The sequence below is a fragment of the Apteryx rowi genome, unplaced genomic scaffold (assembly GCF_003343035.1).
Source record: "Apteryx rowi isolate R43461 unplaced genomic scaffold, aptRow1 scaffold_320, whole genome shotgun sequence".
NCBI lineage: Eukaryota > Metazoa > Chordata > Aves > Apterygiformes > Apterygidae > Apteryx > Apteryx rowi.
Window position 1 is genome coordinate 934418 of NW_020449642.1, and position 18523 is coordinate 952940.

The 18523-nt window shown below is 56.8% G+C and overlaps 2 protein-coding genes across 2 annotated transcripts in view; one reads left to right on the top strand and one right to left on the bottom strand.

Annotated features, from left to right (window-relative positions):
- Positions 1–627, top strand: part of LOC112968614 (steroidogenic acute regulatory protein, mitochondrial-like) — a 2426-nt gene extending 1799 nt beyond the window's left edge. Inside the window, exons 4-5 of the mRNA XM_026071036.1 lie at positions 141–234; positions 526–627. Of these exons, the coding sequence (XP_025926821.1) occupies positions 141–234; positions 526–627 (196 nt within the window). The remainder of the gene's footprint in view (positions 1–140; positions 235–525) is intronic.
- A 4361-nt stretch (positions 628–4988) lies between these two features.
- The window catches only part of ADAMTS14 (ADAM metallopeptidase with thrombospondin type 1 motif 14), a 38853-nt gene continuing 25318 nt past the window's right edge, over positions 4989–18523 (bottom strand). The window contains exons 7-22 of the mRNA XM_026071037.1: positions 17322–17427; positions 16592–16735; positions 15852–15984; positions 15416–15529; positions 14024–14172; positions 13683–13858; positions 12267–12400; positions 11958–12081; positions 11252–11335; positions 10681–10844; positions 9917–10085; positions 8243–8375; positions 7869–8076; positions 7548–7677; positions 7252–7362; positions 4989–5350 (exon numbers count right to left, since the gene is read on the bottom strand). Coding sequence (XP_025926822.1) covers positions 4989–5350; positions 7252–7362; positions 7548–7677; positions 7869–8076; positions 8243–8375; positions 9917–10085; positions 10681–10844; positions 11252–11335; positions 11958–12081; positions 12267–12400; positions 13683–13858; positions 14024–14172; positions 15416–15529; positions 15852–15984; positions 16592–16735; positions 17322–17427 — 2441 coding nt within the window. The remainder of the gene's footprint in view (positions 5351–7251; positions 7363–7547; positions 7678–7868; positions 8077–8242; positions 8376–9916; positions 10086–10680; positions 10845–11251; positions 11336–11957; positions 12082–12266; positions 12401–13682; positions 13859–14023; positions 14173–15415; positions 15530–15851; positions 15985–16591; positions 16736–17321; positions 17428–18523) is intronic.

Genomic DNA, 18523 nt, shown 5'->3' on the forward strand with positions numbered 1-18523 from the left:
GCCGCCGCCGGCGAGCGCCTGCCCCCGCCGCCGGGCTGCGTCAGGTAACGCACACACATGCACGCACGTGCGCGCACCGCCGCGGCACCCGCGGCTTGGCCGGTGCCAACGCTAACGCTGCCGCCCGTCCCTGCCACCAGGGCTGAGTCGCGGCTGAGCTGCATGGTCCTGCAGCCGCTGCCGGGGGACCCCGGCYGGACCCGCTTCACCTGGCTCCTCTGCATGGACCTGAAGGCAAGTCGCCCTCTGAGCCACTTCTTTACGCACATTTTTATTTTCTTTTATTTTTTTATTTTCTTTTATTATTTTTTATTTTTTTTTATTTTTTTACTTTATTTAATTTTATTATTTATTTTAATTTTTACTTTATTTATTTTATTATTTATTTATTTTTTAAATTTATTTATTTTATTTTATTATTTTATTTTTATTATTATTTTTTTTTATTTTATTTTTTTCTAAGCCACTTCAAAGCAGTCCAACAGGCGCCCTTTAAACCCCCTTCTTCGGGCTGTGTTTTTCAAGGGCTGGATCCCCGCGTCCGTCGTCGACCGCGTCCTGCCGCAGTCCCAAGCAGACTTCATCGGCCGCCTCCGCCAGCGCCTCGCGGCTGCGGCGCATCCCTGAGTCCCTGCCGCTGTGACCCGGGGGGGGGGGGGGGGCGGACAGACGGCGGCGCCCGCAAGGAACCCGCTCCTGGGGCCCCGGTCCCACCCCGGGGCGCTCTGCCTCCCGCGCAGCAGACCTGGGCCCTGCGCCCCGCTCTGCTGGTGCTGCAGCCGGCTCCGTCACCACCTCTGTTTACTAGCAGATATTGGCTCCGTTGGCAGTGCAAGCTCAGGGGCTTGCCTTGCCCTGCACGCCTTTATTTATTTTTGGAATGGCTAAACTATACATTTATGCATGCTTGTGTATATATATATATAATGTATACGCTTATCTCTATATGTTTTCCTTCTATGGCAATAGCAGCCAAAGCAGCCGTATGCTGCTGAAGGGGCAGAAATGCATTTTCCATGGTTGGTTCAATTGACTTAGGAAAACGCAACGAGAAAGGCCAGCAAGAGGCAAGCGGAGGGCAGCGGGAGCTGTGCGGCCTGGCGAGCCGCCTCCGCTGGGCGCTGGGAAACGTTAGTGCGTTAGCCACTGCCGGGTGCTTGTAATTTATACGTCCATATGCTTTGCTGGGTCTTGGTCTTATTTATCGGAGGAGAAAAAAAAAAAAAAAGCCTGTCGAAACAGCCATGTGAAACTCCGACTGATAAATGGGAGTGTTTGGGTTGAAAGCGAATAAGGATATGGTATCTTGTCATGTGAAATCCCTCTCATTCAGGCGTACGCTCAGCGAAGAGGTGTGGGAGGACTAGCAAACTCAGCTCACCAGTGGCAGGAGCAAGGCGCAAAGGGGAGCTGCCCGGAGCTGCTTCGCTTCGGGTTCATTTAAAAGGAGGCCAGGCGGATGCGCGACTGCAGCATAACCCCGGCGCAGCGTGTTTCCCAGCACTGACTTCGATGGAGGCCTCCTCCTCCGCCCCTTCCTTTTCTTTCCCTTCGCTTCCCACACGTTCTCATATGATATATTATGTCCTCCCGCACACAAAAAAATGACAGAAAGTTTGGTGCGGATTTTATTTTATTTTATTTTTTTTTTAACATTGTTAGAGTTCAAAAAAAAAAAGAACTCAACAAAAAATTAATAAATATTAAAAATTAAAAAGCTCTGAATCTCGTATGTACAAAACTTTATACACCGTAACAGGGGACGAGGTTACATCACAGGAATGCTTGGAGGAGCCCGCCCGGCCCCAGCACCGATTGCAACCCAGCTCCCCCGCGCACCGCGGCCTGGAGGCAGTGCAGCCCCRTATTTTGGGGAGGGTTTGGGGGTTATTCAGTGGCTGCGGGGCAGCGGGCTGCGAGACGGGAAACGCTCGGCAACCTCAGCCCTGCAGCGAGCCGCCCCGGGGCTGGACGACGGGCAGGAGAGGTCCACGGTGGAGCCTCCCGGAGCACCAGGCCACCGGGGCCAGCGGGATTTCACGCCGCCCTCCCGGGCCGCGTTGCCGCAGGGTTTGCRAACCGACTGCAATCTGTGCGCGGCGCTCGCCGGCACAAAGACGCGCTCRCCGGCGGCCAGGGCTAAGGGGACCCCCAGCGCCGTCTTCAAGCTCAAGGCTCCCCCGCGACAGACGGGGGGAAAGGCGGCTCTTTGCAGAGTAATGAATCTTTGGTACAATAAGCACACGCCGGCGCTCCCTTCGAGAGCTGAGCTGGTGGTCGGGTTTGCAAGGGGCCAAGGCGGTGGCACGGTGATGCACCGGGGGCGTCAGAGGGGTCAATCCCGCTCCGGCACCCCCAGGGACATCTGCAGCACCTCGTTGAAGCCCATGCCGGGCTCACGGTTGGCAACAGTTTTGCAGAAAGGTATGCAACGGTGCCAAGATCGGCACGCCTCGGGTGCAGGCACCCTGCCGCTGCGTTTCGTACGAGTCCTCCTGGCTGCCCTCTTGGTGACGCTYGAGCCCTTTTCGTTCTGTTGACCATGGACCCTATCATTGAGCATTGAGGGGAGTACAGCAGAGAGGGTGGCACCAGACCGGTGTCTAAAATGCCAGCAATGCACAGGAGTGTCCGTTCATTACCATCCAAGATGGATCATCCTCAGCCTCCCGCCCCTTCTCCAGCCACGCTGGAGCAGGAGAGGATGACGGGAGCTAGCACTTGCTTTAGCTCCTCCAAGATGCCCCAGCCTCAAATGCCTCCCYACCGAGCCTGGCCGGCAGCTGGACACCACGCAAATATTACCAACACAGAGGAGCATCCATCTCCAACAGCAGCGTGCTCCAAAATCCCCCGGAGCACCACCACCACCGTGCACACCGGCCGCAACCCGCCGCAGCTCTCCGTCCCACACACACGCACGCTCTTCTCAGGCCTCCTCCACCGGAAACGAAACCCCGCTCAGCTCTGCCCGCAAGCCGGGCACGCTGCTTCCGAGGCACGGCCGCCTTGCAGACGCTTCGCCCCGCGCTGGCGCTCCCAAACCYGTCTCCCGCTTCCGCGCCGAGCCCTGCCTCAGAGGGCACCCATCCGGATGGGAGACACCCTGAAACCAAGCAAAACAAACTGCACGTGGCCCTTCTAAAGGGCTCTGCAGATATACACTGCTTGGCCCAATGCATCTACCCGCTTCACCCTTGCCATGCGACAGAAGGGAGAGCYGCTCGTTCTGGCTGTCCCAGCCCAACCTTCCTCTCTCCTTCCTTCGTAACCGCTTGCAAAATCCATTCCTGCTACTTTTCTTCAGCCAAAACCAAACAGCTTAACCAGCCCGGCTGGCTCTGCTCCCTTAAATGTGCATTTACAGCTCGCGCTCAGCTACCTGCCAGGAGGGCAAGCAGAAATAATTCATCGCTGGGGCAAAGGCGGGCRGCAAGGGCTTCCAAAGGGCCGCAGAGCGCCCCGGGGGCAAGGGGAGCCCTGCACGGTGCAAGGGGCAGCACCCGGCGGAGCAGACCCGCACACCACCCGAATCCCTCGGCGCTCTCTCGCCGCTCGCTCCAAGGGCCAGCGAGTTTAAACAGCAGGGCCGCGTCACGCTGAAGACACGTTCCGCTTCCTTTGCCAAACGGAAAAGACGTGGAGGCGTAGAGAAAGAGCGCATCAGTCCCGGACACAAAACAGGCATGAAATTCATCCGCTCCTACTCATTTCCCGGTGCACTAACGCTTCCCCTTAGAGCTGAGCACGAAGCGACTGCCATGGGCGAGGTGGCTCTGCTGCATCTTTCCCGGCACATGGGCTTCCCCTGCTCCCCATTTACCTCCTAAGCACATGGATAGAGGAGAGAGAGGTTTATGAGCTGGAGAGAGCAAGGACCCTGGAGCCCCACGGAGATGACAGCCAGCTCTGCCAACACCACCGACCTCTGCGAGCAGCATGCTTCCTCAACCAGGGAACATCTCACCGAGGTGCCCAGAGGAGCCCTGGAAGCCCTCGGCCAAACACACCTCGCTGTAATGCACAACGCATCCAGAAAACGCTATCCAACACGAACACCTCCGCTAGCTCGGTCGCCGCTCCAGAGCAGAGCTCAGGGACGCGGCGGAGCAAGGGCAGGCAGGGCTAGTTCGGGGCTCTGCTACGGACCAAGGCATCTGCAGCCCGGGCGTATCGCGCACCGTATCCTGAAACAACGGCATCAAAAAGGTGGCACCCAGGCCGCCTCCATCCTCGCCACGCAACGCCGGGGAGACGCCGGTCTGCAGCTTTGGTCATTTGGACCACCCCCCCAGCCACGTTTTGCAGGCTCTCTGCTCCAACGGGGACAGCTCGGGGCAGCAGTTTGGGCATCTCCCCACGCGTTCCTCTGCTTGCCTGGCCCAATCTTTGTTCCCACCCTCAGGTTTGCAGCGCCGGCCGGCTCACCGCAGCGCCCACGTGGCGCCGGGAAGCCCCGGCCGCAGCAGGACGGCGCAACCCGCCGCAGGCATCGCGGCGGCAGCCGGCCAGGGGCTGGGCCGCGGGGCCGAGACCCCTTCCGTTGCGTTTTGCGTTATCACTTGGGGACGGCGGGGGGAGGAGAGAGCCGTAATAACCCCCCCACCCCGCGTAGCACCTTGGAAGAAAATGACCCGTCGGGTCAAGCCACCCGTTGAAGTAGGAGCCCCGCCGGTGGGCTGCTCGCAGCCAAGCGAACCATCGCTTTTTGTTCCTTTGGACCTTTTTCTGTGGCGCTGTCCAAAAAAGTGTCACAGCTGGGAGGGGGGGAAAAAAAAAAAAAACAACACAAGAAAGCCGCTTTCCCGGGAAGTTTCAGGGCAAGGCAGTTCGTTTCCAAAATCACGGGTTTCCAAAAGGCAGCTGGGAAACGCGGCAGCACGAAAACCGTCGCTGGGAAAAAATGGGGGAGAAAAAATAAAATAAAATAAAATAAAAAGAGAGAAAGCAGGAGAAAGACAGAGGGAGGAGGCGGGTGGCAGAAGGCTTCATGTGGCCGGCAGCGCGGCGGTCCTGAGCGCGGTGCCGGGCTCCTCGGCACCCACCCGCCGGCTCCGCGGCGGCAGCGGGGACGTGCCCGCGCCGGCGGCCCGAGCTCCCGGGGCGCCGGTGGCACCTGGGACCCTCCGCGCAGGGACCCGGGCCGTGGCGGGGAAGGAGGGTGGCAGAGCGGGGCTGGGGGAGGCCGTTCCCTCGGGGGCGCTTGGCTCCGTGCCGGCGGGCGAGCTGGTGGCGGAGGCTTTCTTGCCGCAGGATTCGCAGCAGAGCTTGTTGTAGCCGGGGATGGAGCAGTACCGGGCCAGGACCTCCATCTGGCAGAAGATGGACTTGTCCCCGAGGCAGGGCTCCTCTGGAGAGGGACAGGACCCCGGTCACGATGTGCACGGGAGAGCAGCCCCACGCCTACGGCTGTCCAACCACCCCAAACAAAGCGCCGCGTCTCCCCTGCGGGTGCTGCGGCTGCAGCTGCCAATCCCACCAGGGCCAGGCTTTGGCCCGCTGAACACCAGCGATTCTGGACCCCTCTCCCACCCGAGGGACCGGTCCAAGCATCAGCCAAACTCTGCTCCTCAGGGGAAGGCAACGAGAGGAACGAAAAGATGAGATTGGGGTCAGACTGCTTTGCACAATTCCTCTGCACATCGGAGCTTCCTAGCAAAGCAAGAAACGTGCAGAAAGGATTTCTTAGCCAAGCCAGACACCAAAACGTTTGGCAGGGGGGAGATGCAGGACCTCTCACTGCTCTGGCATGTGTGCAGGAGAGGCCGCTTCCAGTTGAGGTCTACAGCCTCAAGCAGGAGCCTCCAAAGAGTGCTACAACCATCACAACCACCATGTCGCATGAAGGAGAGACTCCTCTAAGCAATGCCAGCACGGGGCTGCAGAGAGAGCAAGCGGGCTTGCAGGGATGCAGCAGCTGACATTAAATCCTCTCCCTACACGTGGCAGGTGACCCTACAGGTAACAGATTCACCTCTCTGGGGGCAACCACCAGTCCATCAAATAGGAAAAGCAAAGAGAAAACCCATGGAAGGTCCCTGCCTTCAAGGCTAGTCCCTGCCATCCCACGGATGGGGAGCTGGCTGGAGAGGTGAGGGACTAATCCATGCCGCCAGCCCTTGCAGAATCAGCGCCACCAAAAAGAGCGCTTTCTCCCTCATAACCCCAACGAACCAAGAAAGCTTTTGGCAGCACCATAATAACAAAATAAATAGCGAGTGCATCATGGTCAGCTGTAAACCAAGATCTTCTGCCCGACTGGGAAGGCCACCAAGGAGTCACCAGGTGGCAGCTTTCTACCAGTACTCACATAAGACTGGAGCCAGGTAAAGTTAAAAACTCCCTGCCCCTAAAACGCTCCGATTTCCTACACGATGTTCCCAGAGTGGGGAGTGGTCATAAGGGCCCGCCTGCTCTTGCTCTTTGCACCGCTACAGGGATTTTGGCCATGCTTGTATGGAAGGGGGGGGGATGAGGGAGGTTGGAAAAGCAACGCATAAGCCAAAATGCTCCTGGTTTCTCCATGTGAGAGAAAAATCCAGAGTAAGGGATCCTCCAAATGAGCATTGCCAAAGCAGGCCATGATGCATCACGCCCTGAAAGCCGATTCCCAGCAGGGGTAAACATGGGAGGCTGCGAAAAAGCTGTGGTTGAAAGGAAATGGCATAAAAATCAGGAGGTGAAACAAGTGTAGGCTGCAGTCCCCAGCCAAGACATCCCAGCCCAGAGCTCCACGGGGATCTGAGGGGCCTGTTCAAGCTGGCAGCATTTTGGACTTTCAACTTCAGAAAGAAACGCCTGACGTCTAGCAAAGGGCAGAGGAAGGAAACGGCGGGAGATCCCGAACTTCACGAGATGGCAGCCTAGCGTCAGGGTTTGCATCAGAGGTGGACGGGATGGATGAGCGGAGGGTAAAACCCACCGCCGCCCGAAAGTCACTCAACGGTGGTGGACGCAGCCTTCCTTTGAACCCCTTGCCCATCGCACCGACTGCACCAGGGGGAGGCAGGGCAGATCCCAGCCCCGAGAAGGGACTCGGGCTAAACCTCTTCTCCGGTGCTCTCTGTTATGGGACATCGGCTTTTGGATTCCCCTCTGAGAGATTCAGAGCCCCTCCTAAGTCAGCTCCCCATCAGAAAGGCAGGAGGACGAGGGCCGTGGAGGTGGTCTCCAAACCCTCAGCAGAGCCTCCCTCCCCGAGCGCACGGGCTCTCACCCAGGAAGGCCAAAAGAGTCGAGAGGAAAACTTACTCGAGGAGATCTTGCTAACGGGATTTTTGGGCCCATCCTGGGGTACCCACTGCACTTTGGGCGTCACGTGGTCACTGGTGTCGGTGTTGTCTGTGATGCTGGAGAGCTTCCCTGCGGAGAGAGCCGCATCAGGGCGCTTGGGCAGACCCCGGCCAGCACCAACGTTGGACAGGAGCCAACGGCAACGCGCAAAAGCAACCGGAAAACACCTTAGAAGGGATTTTTTTAAGCGGCTTTTGGAGGGATCTCCATAAAACCGGGGCCCCGTGGGGAACGTCCTCCCCGCCGCCTCTCACCTGGGCAGCCGGCCGTGCGGCAGACCTGGACGGCCTCCGGCTTCTCGCCCTCGCACCGTGCGGCGCCGCCGTCACTGCCCTTGCACACCACCTGCCGCTGCCGGACGCCTTCGCCGCAGCTCGCCGAGCACTGCGCCGGACGAGAAAGGCGGCCGTGGGCCAGGGGCGCGCGCCCCGCAGGGGCTCCCCGGCCAGCGCGGGGGACGCGCGCTCCTCGCGCGCCCGTTCCTTCCCCGGGAAACCGCTCTGCCCTCCGAGGCCGGGCTGACGCGCCGCCCGGATCCCCCTCCCGCAGACGCGGCCCCTCAAACCGCGGCTCACCTGCGACCAGGCGCCCGTCCGCCACTGGGCCGGGCAGGGCAGGCGGCGGCAGGGCCTGCGGGTCTCCGGCCGCTCCCCGCCGCAGTACTTGGCGTGCACGGTGCGGCTGGTGCCGTTGTGCAGGTGCTGCACGCACTGCACCGCCCGCGCCTGCACCCCCAGCTTGCCGCAGGACTTGCTGCAGGCGCCCCACTCCTCGGCCACCCAGCTGCGAGGGTTTACAAAGGGCAACGGGTTAGCAGCGGGAAAGGGGCAGGGAGAAGGGGACGTGGTCCTCCGCGAGCTCCGGCATCGCCGCCCGCGCTGGGAAGCAGCCGGCGCCCTCCGGACGCGGCCCCGAGCACGGCGGAGAGGGCGAGCGGAGGAGGACTTACGCCGGCTGCGAGCACTCCTGCAGGTTACACCGCCGCCGGATCGGCTTCGGCTTCTTGCCGTTGTCGCAGAAGCTCCTTTGCACCATGCGGTTGTCGCTCTTCCTCCGGCAGCCGTACTTGGTGTACTGGATGCCTGGGGGAAGCAGAGGGGCAGAGCAGGGGGAGTCAGGGCACCCCGCAGGGCCCCCCGTCCCGTCCAGCCCCCTGCACCCCVCCAGCGCGTCGGCTCTTGGCTGTCAGGCTGCGCCGGGCGCACCAACGCGGGAAGGGGCTGCCAGGGCCAAGCAGGCTCGGTTCCCCAACTCTCCCTCCCCAAAACACTCTGCCAAAAACCCAGGTCAGGACAGCGGCCACTCAACCAGGGAACACGGAGCGAGGGGTGCTCCCGCGCAGCACCTGATGGAGACACAGCCATCGCAGCTCTACGAGCTTTTAATGAGCTATGAACTCAGCTTCAGTTTTCCAGATGGAGGGAAAAAAAGCCACATCACAAGCACAGCCAAAACACTGCTGTAATTTGCCAAATGAACTGCTCTTGCTTGGGACCAGACCAGGTCGGGGCCGCGCTAGCGTGAAGCATGAATTGTGTCACCCTGGAGGGCAGCCCTGCCCTATCGAAGTCAGTGGAACGAGCAAGGGCTCGGTTTCCAACCCTGCAAGCCCTGAAGTCTTCCAACATCTACACCTGCAGGTACAAGGAAAGGAGAGCAAGCTGGAGCCAGCAGATCTGCACAGCCTATTAAAACCTTTTCATTTATTTCGGTGCTCTTTCCATAGAGCTGAAGTTTGCTTGTTCTACGCTATACTTTCACCAGCCTTGGGAAGCAAGCCACGAGCTGTCTGGTGCAAGGTGCAAGTGTGAGGTCTTAACTATCATTTCAGAGACAAGTTGGAAGGGACCTCTGGAGGTCTCTGGTCCAACCCCTTGCTCAGAGCAGGGCCAGCTGCAAAGTCAGATCCAACTGGTCATATCCAGGCAAGGCTTTCACCAGCAAACACCCCAACGCCAGCACGCAGGCACACACGCTTCCTCACTCAGCATGACTCCTCACCAGAGGGAATAACCCAGCAATGACTCCGCCGTGTATAACATACCCATGAGCTCATGTGCACTACCTCCCCTGCAATCACAGCAACTCCTGGTGCGTCAGCTCTATGCGGGCACCCCCTTCCATGCAAGTTTTTGGAACTGAGTCATCTTCACGAACACTACTCCTTGGCTCAGAGTGGGTTAAAATCAGCCAATGGGTTCAAAAATGATTTCAGACACATGGATGGACAGACAAAAGCATGCACACACATGATCATGTAAGCCTCTTTCCACAGGAAATCTGGCTAAAACGCTCACCTTGCACACCTAAACCGTTCTGCAATAATAGATTTTAACACTCATTCTCCTGTGGTAGATCCCCCAAATTAATAGAGGTGCCAAGAACAGAGGCATCACCCCATCAGGTTTGGGGAAGAAAGCGAGGCTTCCAAGCAGTGCCAGAGAAAGTTGGATGCTCTCCTCAGACAAACCATGTCTGAAGCCTTGCAATTTGTGAAGCAGTTTAAAACAGCATCTGCATGTTACCAAGCCAGAGCTCTCCAGAAGAACTCATGCACCGTCTAACAAAGCCAAGCAACCTCCCAAGTACATGTTGCAGCCTACTTCAAAGAAGGGGGAAATACCTCCTCCGCACGCCTTCGAGCACTGAGACCAGCTCTTGAGGGCCCACTCGTAGGAATCCATCTCTTCGAGCAGGACGTTGTTGTTCCCGATCATCGGCAGCAGGTCCTCGTGGATGATGTACCTGTACATCAGGCTGCTCTTCACCTCCTCCTCCTCCTGAGGAACAACCTGCAGGCAGAGGAAGGGCAATTGAAGTGGAGCGAACAGAGGAAGGGAAGGAAACCACAGGAGGGGGTGAGGGAGAAAGGAGGAGGGAATCAGAGACAAAGTTGTGAACAACACCAACGTGGTACTGTACATGTAACATAAACAGTAGGACAAACTGAAAAACAGAAGAGTTTCACAGGAGCAAAATTTAACAAGTGACAGCAGTAAGAAGGAGAATAAATACCCGTTTCGTATACGGATATCTCAGGCCAAACCCTTTATCATCTCCAACATGATTAGCTGAGCCAGGAGCACTCACAGCCTACCCTGCGGGAATGTACCTCTCCAGCTGGGAAGAAAAGCACTGCCCAAACATGCAAACTCCAGCCTTGGCTTGCGTGCCCCGGCCTCTCCCCTGACCTGCAGAACCACGGTCTGCGCCCAAAGCCAACGCGGACCACAGGGATGGAGACAGAGCTAACCTTCCCTGGATGCCCAGAGAATCTGATCTTTAACTCCCCAAATGTCAGTGCAACTACCGCGAGACATGCAGCCACAGCAATCGCTGGGAGACGGTCGCCCCGACTCTCCCAGGGGACGTGTCGGCAGGACTCACCAAAACACTGACGGCTTCGTGCAGAGGGCCGCTGGTTTTCAAGCTCTCCTTGCCGTTTTCAACGGCGTATTCCCACTCCAAGCCCATCCCGATGAACACTTTGCTTTTGGCTTCTTTGCCCTTGGCGTTAAGGATGAAGTCCCCCGTGGCTTGATTCTTAACAGCTAGAGAAAAAAAGCAGGTATTTACAAAGTCATTTCTTCCAGCCACCGCCTTTGAAGGACAGTGCAACGCCCCAAACAAGGCCCTCCGGCAGGGTTTGTCAGAACAGGGCTTCGAGGTGAGAATATTCCCGGCGGTGCTCAAGTCCCTGAAGCTCCTCTAAGCAGACAGTCTTGACCAATGCGTCCAGCACACCAACACCGGACGCCAAGCAGGACTTGGGCATTAAATTAGTCTTCGGCTCTCAGTTACCACCTTCTAGGTGCAATTAGCTCCTTGCATTTCCAGGCCTCCTCTGAAAGGTGGCTCGTGCGGCTTTGCAGAAAGCTCCAGGTTTCTCTGCAGAAGCAGCACCCAGCAAAACCAATCTCCGCGCGCCGCTCAGTCCTTGTGATGGCTCACGACTCACCGATGCTGTGGGACGCTGGCTCCATCTCTTCTATCTGGACATGCCTCGCCCCAGCAGGAATCTCAAACATCTTCAAAATGCCCACTGAAAGAGAGAGAGAGGAGGAAGGAAGGATGGAAGAAAAGAGCGAGCTTTCAGAAAACGAACAGGGGCAGCGGTGTGTGCTCCACCCAGACAGCGCCTCTTTGGGGTGCTTGCTGCAGTGGGATGGAGGTGGCTCCAGGGTGCTCCCTGTCCCCCGGCTGTCCAAGCAGGAGGCACACTGGATGAGCTCTGCTTTGACCACTCTGCTCTCCTGCAAGGTCTGAAGACCTCAAATATAGCAGCCGCTTACTGAGCCCAGCCAGCAGCCCACTTTTTCCATAGCAGTGGGTCAAAATGAAAACAAAACAAAAAAAACCCCACCCAGGTGTGATTCAGATACACAGCAAATTAGGGAATCCTTACTGGGAAGTTGCAAGAACATGAGAGTTTTTGTCACCTCAACCTGTAGCACTCACTACTGTTTGTGGGCACGATCCCTTAAGATTATTTGCTCTTTGTGGCTGCCAGGGCTGGACTTTTCCCCCAAAAACCTGCCAGCAAGTCTCCTGTAGCACCCCCTTTCCCTATGTGGTGCTGCCAGGAGCTGGCCAACTGAAGGTCAGTTGGAGAGGGAGGTAGACCACGGTCTACAGAGCGATGTCACACGCCATTGCCTTCTCACCCAGCTGCTTCGGGGTCTTGGCCAAGGTGCCCTTCACCGTCCGGCAGTGAGAGTTGTCCCCGCCGCACACGCCGCACTTGTCGTCCTGCTTCAGCGAGCCGACCTCCTTGTCGCAGCCGACGTGCTGTCGCCCCGGGGCGGGAGGCAAGCGCGGGGTTAGGTCTGGCATTCACCAGCCGCCCTGCCCTCCCCAGGGCTGCGCGCAGGGCCCCGAGGGGTGCGGGCTCAAGGCAACGCACACGCGCTCCTCTTCTTCCTCCGGCACGGGCAAAGGGCAGGACCGGTCAGCGGGGAGGGTGAGCCCCTTACCACGCACTCGCCCCGGACGCAGATGCTGTACGGGTCCCTGTAGCTGCACCTGGTGCCGTCGTGAACCACCTGATTCATGAACACCACGTCCCCCGTCCCCTCGGACTGGCAGATCAGCTCACACTTCTGGGCATCTGCGGCAAAAGAAACAGGAAGAGGGGGGCAAAAAAGGAAAAAAATAAAATAAAAGGCTTGTGGAAATACATTACGCTGATCAAAAATAGAAACCCATCTCAACTCGTACCCCTGAGCACAGCCAGAAGATTCCTCAAGTCCAGGCTCTTCTTGACGGACATTTTACCATGTCCACCTGCTGCTCAGGAGCCTGTATTTTCACCCAGCGCACTCCAGAAAGCAAGACGAGGCAGTAAACGGAGTGAACCGGAAAGAGCGCGACTGGACTAGCTACCCCCACACTGAAACGCAAACTGCTTGGCTGCGTGCAGGAGGAATGCCGCAGAAGGCATGCGGACCTGGCTGCGATTCCAGCACGGAGCAGCACGTGACCCGCTGCCGCTCCCCGGGACGGCAGGCAAGATCATCAGCCCGCCGCTCCCCTCCACGGGATGTGGACGGATCCAAGAGCAGAGTGAGCACCGCACCATCTCCAAGGAAAACAAACCTTCTGTGTGCCAAAGTACACAGAAAGGGGTAATAAAAATTTAAGAACAGTGCAAACTGATTTATCTCCATTTACGATTAGGAGCGGTTCTCCTCCAGCTGACACAGAAGCGGGGAGAGGTTTCAGCGCTGGCTGATTTTCTCAGACCACCTCTGCTGCCCTTTGGGACAGCACAAATCAGAGCAATGTCTGGGTTTCTCTAAGTTAAGGGCCAGCTGAAGAGAACTGTTTTTGAGGGGTTTTATGCCTTGTTTTCCAGCTCAGGAGTTTGCTACATCCTGATTTCTGTGCAGCGGTCTCCTTCCCAAGGCACTTGCCACTGGCACAGCTTCCTCTGGGAGGGAAGGAAATTTGGCTACCGCGGCTTTCTGGGGTGAGAGTCCTACTGACCAAAACCAACGAAGGGGGCAGGGAGATATGGTAGGGAAGTGTACCTCTAGGTCTAGCTAGATAGCAATCGAACTTGCATCTTCCGCTAGAAATTTATGAACATATACTTTAAAACGGTTAGTAAACACCCAACCACGTGACCCAGCGTGTGCTTTCACCCCAGGACACTTGCGTCACGCAACAAGATGACCTTGTGCTATGAGACAAGGAACATCCAAACGCTGGTCACCAGCCATGGGGCAGGAGAAGCACAGAGACGCTTTAGGAAGGACGAGAGCCAGGATCTGGCTTGGATCTGCAGGAACAATTTGCCTTCCCAGGAGGGCAGCAGATAGAGGACCACACGGTGGGCACAGGAGGGTACGTGAAGTCCCCGTGCTGCAGGTAGGCTGCAGCGTACTCACCGTCATGATGCTCGTAGGGAAGCCAGGCGTGCTTGGTGCTCTGGTGGGTGTAGTACGAGTTGCGCTTGGAGCACTGCTGGGCGCGGAAGTCCTCGTAGGGCCCCGGGCACTCTTCAGGGTTGCACACCTGGTACTCGTAGGTGGCTCCCGGGCAGTGGCGCCCGCCGTACGCCGGACTGGAAAACACAGCAGGTGGGTGAGCGGGACATCGATGGGGTGCTGCTCAAACGCGACGTGGCTCAGCTCTCAAACATGACCGAGCCCCAAGGAGAAGAGCGAGGAGCCTCGTGCTCTCGGCCAGTTCCCATTTTACCCGTGCTAAAAGAGGGAGCCAAACATACGGCGGGTTGCTGCAGCTCCTGCTGCGAGAGCGTACGCCTCCCCCGCAGGTCCGGGAGCATGAGCCGAACTTGGACCAGGAGCTCCAGCTGCCGTCCTGGCTGTAAGGCTGCTCTGAGGTCTTCCAGATGCAGTGACCCTTGAAGCACCACTGGAAGAGAGCAGAGATGGGGGTTATCTGCATGCCTGCCTCTTCCAGAGCACTCGGGAAGAGAGCATTCCCACATCCACAGGTGCTTTGCCGAGCAGCCGATGGGAAGCACAGGAGGAACGTGCTCTTAGTCATGCCCTCTTCCAACAGCCGCAGTCCTCCCACTGGCTGCAGGACCGAGGCTGGGAATGGTCACAGTGCACAACGTCCCTGGGTTTCACTCCAGTTCTGGGAAAAAGCAAACTGTCTTGTCGGTGACTGCTGTGACAGACAGCAAGAGGGTCCCTGAAGATGTTCCTCCACCAAGGAGCAAAACACCGATCAGTGCTGGGGACCGTGTGGCCCTGTGCTCTAGCAGGAAAAGGCTGATGCTGCTGCTGCGCCATGTCCATCATGGGCCTAAAGGAAGGATTTCCCTGTCCAGACGTTCAGTCGTCTGGAGCCACATGCCAGCACTACATGTAACACATTTGCACATGTTTCAAAACATCTAATTTTGGAAATTCTTGACAGATGATCATTCAAGTCCTCGGCACTTGACAAGGCAGCATTTTCAGCGAGATTTAATAAGTTTCCGTAGAAATCACAGCAAAGTTGTTGGGTACTTTAAACACACCTGTTCTCTGGCCAAAAGGATTTTGATCTCAAATTTGCTTAAGCAATAGGGAAACAGAAGGGGGAAGATTCACCCCAAAACTTTTACCAGCTTGCCAAACACATGACCTTCTCCCAACAGCATGCTTTTGGGCAGTCACTCCAAAAAGCGGAGCTTTCAGCTGTCATGCTGATTGGAACCCAAATCTGACTTGGTCCAGCAGCTTTTCCAATGCATCCGTGATAACGAGCATGCTAAGAAAGCCTAAAGCGAACCTGATGACATCACTTCTTCTTGCCATGTGACAGAAGGAGCACCACTCCTCTTCAGAACCGGGCAGCAAGGCCAGACGGCTCAGAAGAAAAAGTCCTTGTTTGAACACAGTTGCACTGGATAATTAGAGGGGAAAATAGGCGTAATGCTACTTCTTCAAGCAAGGGAGCTGCTGCAAGCCACAGATGAAGGAAGCACTTTGAAAGAACTAATTTGGAGCATTCCTTAGCACAGAGGCCTCCCTCAAAGGTTTTCCTAAAACTCAGCACCCATACTTTACGTGGCTGTGTGAATCCACCGGCGCAGGGGTGTGTGGAGGTACGTACGGAGCCTGCTGCACCCAGGCACCACGGCAGAGGCAGCGTGCACCGGTACCTTGCCCGACGAGCACTCGGTGCCATCCAGCGGGGGCCCCTTCTTGGTCTTGCAGAAGTAGGGGTTGTCCGGGTGGCTGCACCACAGCTGCTTGCAGGGGTCGAAGGTCCGGAACTGCAAAACAGACAGGAGCACGCCATCACGTCCGCAGGGACACCCCCTTGCATTTGCAACACCCTCCCTAGCCCCTGGAGATCCCTTCCTCAAGGCAAGAGAAGGACAGCAGAGGATCCTGGTGAGCACATGATGGTGCGATATGCCCCTGGGCTTGGGTGACAACCTGTGCCAGCTCTGCGGCACCCTGGACCCTGGGTTGGCTCTGTAAGCGCCGATGCTCCCCGCGCAACGGCGAGGTACGCCCCACCAGCCAGCTCCACCAGCCTTCCCTGCCCTYCTGCAGCGGGCAAGGGAAAAGCCACGCGGGGGCCGTACTCACTGCTGTGCACGTTTTGTAACCSACGCCGAAATCGAAGCGGCACTGCTCGTCCATGGAGTAATTGATCCCTGGGAGCTCGGGTAACTCGGGCCACTGGTGCTCATAGGGATCGTCCAGCAGGCAATCGTAGGAGCTGCAGAGACATCAGGCGGAGGCAAGGAAAGGGTCAGCTGCTGAGGAGATCCCTCCATCATCCTTTCCATTACCTTCACCCCTGATATTAAGGGACCTGAATTTTCTTGGCCTGGATGCAAAAGCCTACCCACTGCTGCAAAACGTGCTTTCATGTCAGCTAGCAAAGACCAACTGGTCAGAGTATCCGAATTARAGGTGTCTAGCCGCTGTTTGCAGTTTCCTAGGGAGACAGACCACCTTAACGCTAGCAGGTACCATCACTGCAACCTGTTCATTTTTCAGGATTTACAGCTACTCTTTTTGGCTCAATAAATAGAAAAATCACTGGTGTGTTTCTATATTTTTTATACAGCACAAAACACCTGCCAGCCTGAAGGCCTGGCAAGAAGAAACCACGCAGGCAACACGCAGACTGCCCAAATCAAATGGCCAAAGGTATTTCAGATACACCTTGGGATGGGCTCAGGTTTGGGACCGCGCATGCATTTATCTGCGATCTGCCAACAGAGAATTTCTGCGAGCTTTCGCTCCATTTTTTATTAGGCTTCATCAGGCTACTACTACGCCGCCCGAAGGGAGCACGTTAGCGGCTCGGATCGACCTACTGTATGTAGCGGTTCAGCTCCTGCTTGCTGCAGCGGGACCAGTGGTAGCGGTGGAAGGCAGCCTGCACCAGCGGCGCCATGATGCTCCCCATGCTGGTCTCGTCCGCGCAGCGGTTGCCCTGGCCGTCATGCTCCATACCTAACCTGTTGGAAAAGCCCGTGAGCTGCCTTCCTTGGGGCTTTGGCTTCGCATCAGCCCATCGTATCTATTAAAGACGGCGTTTAGGCTGTGCTGCTTGCTCCTCTTTAAATGAGGAGGCAAACTCTGCCTGCAGGTTACCTGTTAGGGCTTTAAGGAGGATGCTGGGGACATGCTGGTGAGGCTGCGGGGTTTTTGATGGACACGCAGATGCATTTGAGAAGGGCAAAAAGAAACAATCCGATTCTAATGATTATAATGATCCAGAATCCCCTTCAGATAGGCAAAAAAGCACAAGTGGTGCTAGCTGTTCGTTAAGAAATCCCCTTTCCAAAGCACGCTCCACTACAGGCGTCCTGCCGTGATTGCTGGAGGGCATAAAACAATTTGGAGGCAGAAGAGACCGATCCATCCCAGCGCTGCTCATCGCGGACTGATTAACTAGTGTGATGACAGCAGTAGGGCCTCAGCTACCTTACCCACAGCCCAGCCGGGCCCTGCCTCGGTGATGCCTCCCCTGCCACGCTGCCCGGCCACCAGAGGAAGGGAAAAAGCCCAAACGGGGCAGCCAGCTCTCCTCGGGTGACTTACACGTGGCCGGTCTCGTGGGCGACAACGAAAGCCGAGGAGAAGCCATCTTCGTGGTTGAGGGTACAGCTGCGGAGAGGGTGGCACATTCCCGTCACCGGCGCGTAACCTGGAGAAAGAGAGAGAAGAGAAAGAGGAAAAAGAGAGAGAAAGAACTTTTGAAGGAGCAAAACATTGCAAGCAAGAGCTGTTTCGGTCACAAACCATGGCCAGTCTCCAGCAAAATCAYCCTGGCTCCTAGTGCCAAAAACGGGCTAACGTTATAGCGATGCACCCAAAGGCTCGGCRGCGCTCCTGTGCCTTCGTGCTAATGCACTTTGGAGGCAGCACCKTAAAAACCAAGCCAAGGAAAGCAGCAGGGCGGCTGGGCCCACGGCACCCTCAGAAAAGTCTCCCCAGAGCAGAGCTGCCACGACCCCCAGGTTGTTTCGTGATGGGAACTCCTCTCCTTAAAGCAAGGAGAGGATATTCACTGTCTTTCTGATCTGGAACCTGGGATAACGCGGGACATCTTCTGCATCCAGGCGCAGCTATGCCTAACGCTGCCTCAAACCCTTTGGCCATAGCAGTTAACACAGCTGCTTTTTCTGCCTCTTGAYGCCACTGATAATCTTACCACAAAACCATAGGGAGCCTTTGTCCCGGGGGACTATGTGAGGTTTACTTTTTTTCCCCTTAAATCTGTGGCACTTCCAACTCGGCCTGGCTGTGCCGACAACTGCAATAGGTTGCTTGAAAAAAAGGAAAGGGAGAGAGAGAATGAAAAAAAGAGAGGTGTCCCTCACGGCCCGGAGCCCCTCCAAAAATCCYGGTCTAGCTCACCACAGGCCTCGGCGATGCACCCGCGCATGCACGCGCCCCAGCCCCGAAAACACGGAGCGTCCACACGCACGACAGAGCCGGGGAGCACCATGCACCTCCCCGGGCACGACCCCTCGATCAAGTGAAGTGCAGTGGGGCAGCGAACGCCTCCCGCCTCCCACGAGCAGAGCCAGCGATGTGCCTTTTTTGCATCTTGTTGCTTTTTTTTTCCCCCCCCTTCTTTTTCACACATTACTTCTGCCCGATTCAATCCATTCCTTGTCACCTTCTAAAATGAACTTTTAATGAATCACTCCCGTTTTTTTTCCCCTCCTTCCAAAAAAGACCCTTTTTGGCATCATGGGGAAGGAAGTTAGTGAAGGAAGTACTTACAGGTCCTAAGG